This window comes from Ciona intestinalis, unplaced genomic scaffold, assembly GCF_000224145.3.
Source record: "Ciona intestinalis unplaced genomic scaffold, KH HT001015.1, whole genome shotgun sequence".
NCBI lineage: Eukaryota > Metazoa > Chordata > Ascidiacea > Phlebobranchia > Cionidae > Ciona > Ciona intestinalis.
Window position 1 is genome coordinate 1 of NW_004191336.1, and position 3,116 is coordinate 3,116.

A 3,116-nucleotide genomic window follows, 5' to 3' on the forward strand; every position below is an offset into this window, starting at 1 on the left:
GGTAGTAAACAAAGAGCATTCAAAGAATTATAAAACCGTATCCTCACGACTTCTACAGACAATTTCTACAGATTAAACAAGCCTTCTTTTCTCGTCCAATTTGGTAGTAAACAAAGAACATTCAAAGAATTTTTGTATCCTCACGGCTCCCATAGACCGTTGGTAAATGTTTAAAACACGATTAGGATATTTGGGTATTATGTGCTGAAGGTGTCCCATCTTCCCCCATATTACTATAACTTAATCGTTTACGACAGCGAGGGCCAAAGTATATAACGAGAATAAAATTAGCAGCAAAACGACATTCGTTAAAAACACACTAAAGTATACGTTTAACTAAAAGTAGCAGATTTGTAATGAGGTACTAACCTGAACTTATGGTTTGTCCAGGTCTCGATGCCGGTATACTAACGTTCGAAGTTGGAAGACTGCTTCCTACAAGGGCAGAACCAGGTGCTTGAAGGGCGTATGGGGGATTGCTGAAGGGCTTGATACTGAAAGAAACATGGTATATTTATATAAAATATACTTTGAACATAACCTAAACTGTCTTATTCCAACATAATAAATAAATCTTGAATATACCTTTCTATATCATAAAAACTGCAATTTTTAAGTTGCTTTATCCTCGCGTGGCCGGAAAACGACAGTCGTTATAACACGGGTATTCTGTTTCATACACCCCTATAGACCGTTGTTAATTGTTTAAAACAAGATCAGAATATTTGAATATAGTATGTGCTAAAGGTGTCAAATTTTTCCCCATCCTACTATATAAGTAAAAACATATGGACTTACTCTGCGTCGGGTTGGCCAACAAGTCCTCGCCAGAACGGCTGAAAATATAAAACAGCTTCGTGAAGTTTTGGTGAACGATACCATAGCATATTTTATCTCAAGAAAAATTTATAAAAAAAACCCATAGTAAATACATTTAAGACACACTTAAGTACAAGTTTGAGAAACGTTTTTTTATTATTTTCATTTTACAGCTTCTTTGCAAATGCCGATGAACACGTTTAAGGCGAAGTATATATAGTAGGGTGGTGGAAGATGAAAAAACACGATTAGGATATTTGGTTATTTTATGCTACGGTGTCTCGTATTCCCCATCCTACTATATCTAACAGTAAATAAACTCGTTGGATTTGATTTCTGTCGGTTACGTAATTGGTAACACTTGATTCTAGAAGGCAGCACGCAATGGTATAGTGGTGTGGGGGAAGATGGGACACCTTTAGCACAGAATATCCAAATATCCTGGTCGTGTTTTAAACAATTAACAACGGTCTATAAGAGTCGTGAGGATACCGTTTTATAATTTTTTAAATGTTCTTTGTTTACTATTAAGTAGGACGAGAAAACAGAATGAAAAGGTGTTCCAACTTCCCCCACCTACTATATTCAGGCTTTAGCGGACCAAACGACTATGTAGTTTATATCCATGCTCGATAGTTCACAATGTCATACCTTAGTGTAAGGCGGCCTGGGTGCAAGTTCCATATTATTGCTCTGTAGCGCCCCTGCCGACACGATCTGTGCGGAAGACATAGATGCCATACTTTGTAACACTTTGTCTTTAGTCGCCTGGTCCTTCAAAATTGGTCGGTATCAATACATAGTACACGACAATACAGGCTAAGTGGCATTTATATACCACACGTATATATAGTGTATGGTGGTTTAGAAGCTACGCTTATTATAATAATAATAAATATTATAATAATAATACATAGAAAAAAATTAAAATCTAAAAAAATTATTCACTAAGGAAGTCGTAAGCTGGTACGAGGTGTATGAACTAGAACACTCGTGTTACGAGGACTGTCGTTTTTTGTAAAAAAATAAGCATAGTCGCTACACCTAGCAGACAAACGAGCCATTTATGTTTAATTATTATTAAGTTAGACTTCTAATAGAAACAAAAGTGTGCGTAAATAATAGTTATGGCCTATTAAGTTTTACCCTTGTGTTTTTTCAGCGAATACCATTTTGCTATTTATGCAATAAGAATGCTGCGACGGGTCTTTGACACTCTACATTTAGTCCCCATATACGAGTTATAGTAGTAAGCTCCTTATTCAAGAAGCAAACAGAGTTGTATTTACACCTTACGACTTTATTGAATTTCTTTTATGATTTTACCTCAACGCAAATACGGTGAACTATGTAACTACAAGAAGCGAATTGTTATGCTGCTTACGAACTACTGCTTTATAGCATGAGTTAAATTTCCTATAAAAGTTACCCCACCTTGAATTGAGATTGCATTTCCCTTGATTTTCTTCGGGCCAAAACTTGTATGTGACTGGAAACCTGTAGAATGATAAAGTTAAGACACCAATTTCTACGGACACCAATTTCTACGGACAACAAAAAGAAATTAGCTAACTAAACTGACTATTATATCATTGTTTTCAGTTTTATTGTATACGGATAAGGCTCTTTAGGACATAAGAATGAACATTAGGTCAACTTTGGCTTATATATCATTCTAACATCTTTAAGTATATATGCTACTGTAAAGACACAACTGTGTTGGGAATTATCGCCGCTAGAATGCGCCAAGGAGCAGAAGATAAAACGACGCGTCAATTCAGTACAAGATATATGCAACGTGAGATGATGGCAATATATTAGGGATTTAAATGTTTTATTAGGAGTAACCAACCTGTTTTCGGGTTCTTGTCTTCCCGGTTCTCAGTTTTATGTAACGAGCTATCAGTTCATTTCGACCTGTGGTTTATATAAACATAAGGAATGATTTTAAAATATTAATTTATTACTATAAGAGTTATAGTATAGGGTATGGGGAAAGGACATCTTTAACACATAATATCCAAATATCCTGATTGTGTTTTAAACAATTAACAACGGTGCATGGGAGTCGTGAGAATACGGTTTATAATTTTTTGAACGTTCTTTGTTAACGAGCAAAAAAGACAAGAAAATAGAATGAAAAACTGTTCAAACTTCCCCGACCCTACTATATGTAAAATACGAAATTGGGGAACGTGGAGTTAACTCAAGTTAACACTATGAGTAATAAAATGTGGTTTATTTTCAGAGAAAAATGTGTGAGATTCCCTTGAGGGTTGATAGTTAATTGAAGCTAG

The 3,116-nt window shown here is 35.3% G+C and overlaps 1 protein-coding gene across 2 annotated transcripts; it reads right to left on the reverse strand.

The window, feature by feature from the left end:
* Positions 1-347: 347 nt before the first annotated feature.
* Positions 348-2,774, reverse strand: LOC104266198 (transcriptional enhancer factor TEF-3-like). 2 transcript variants are annotated; one of them, XM_026839831.1, is made up of 5 exons: positions 2,672-2,774; positions 2,254-2,316; positions 1,471-1,587; positions 799-836; positions 348-494 (listed from the first exon to the last, which is right to left on the reverse strand). In XM_026839831.1, the coding sequence occupies exons 2-5, from the start codon at positions 2,269-2,271 to the stop codon at positions 365-367; spliced, it is 303 nt and encodes a 100-aa protein (XP_026695632.1). In that variant the 5' UTR covers positions 2,272-2,316; positions 2,672-2,774; the 3' UTR covers positions 348-364. The 2 variants fall into 2 exon arrangements, with proteins under 2 accessions (XP_026695632.1, XP_009860141.3); XM_009861839.3 differs by having other exon boundaries at positions 349-494; positions 1,471-1,593.
* Positions 2,775-3,116: the final 342 nt, after the last annotated feature.

Bases quoted from the DNA above. Each gene is read 5' to 3' on its own strand.
- LOC104266198 (XM_009861839.3), bottom strand. The intron at 837-1,470 runs GTATGACATTGT...TTATATTTTCAG, and splicing joins CCAGGCCGCCTTACACTAAG to CCGTTCTGGCGAGGACTTGT. The intron at 495-798 runs GTAAGTCCATAT...TGTTTCTTTCAG, and splicing joins GTTGGCCAACCCGACGCAGA to TATCAAGCCCTTCAGCAATC.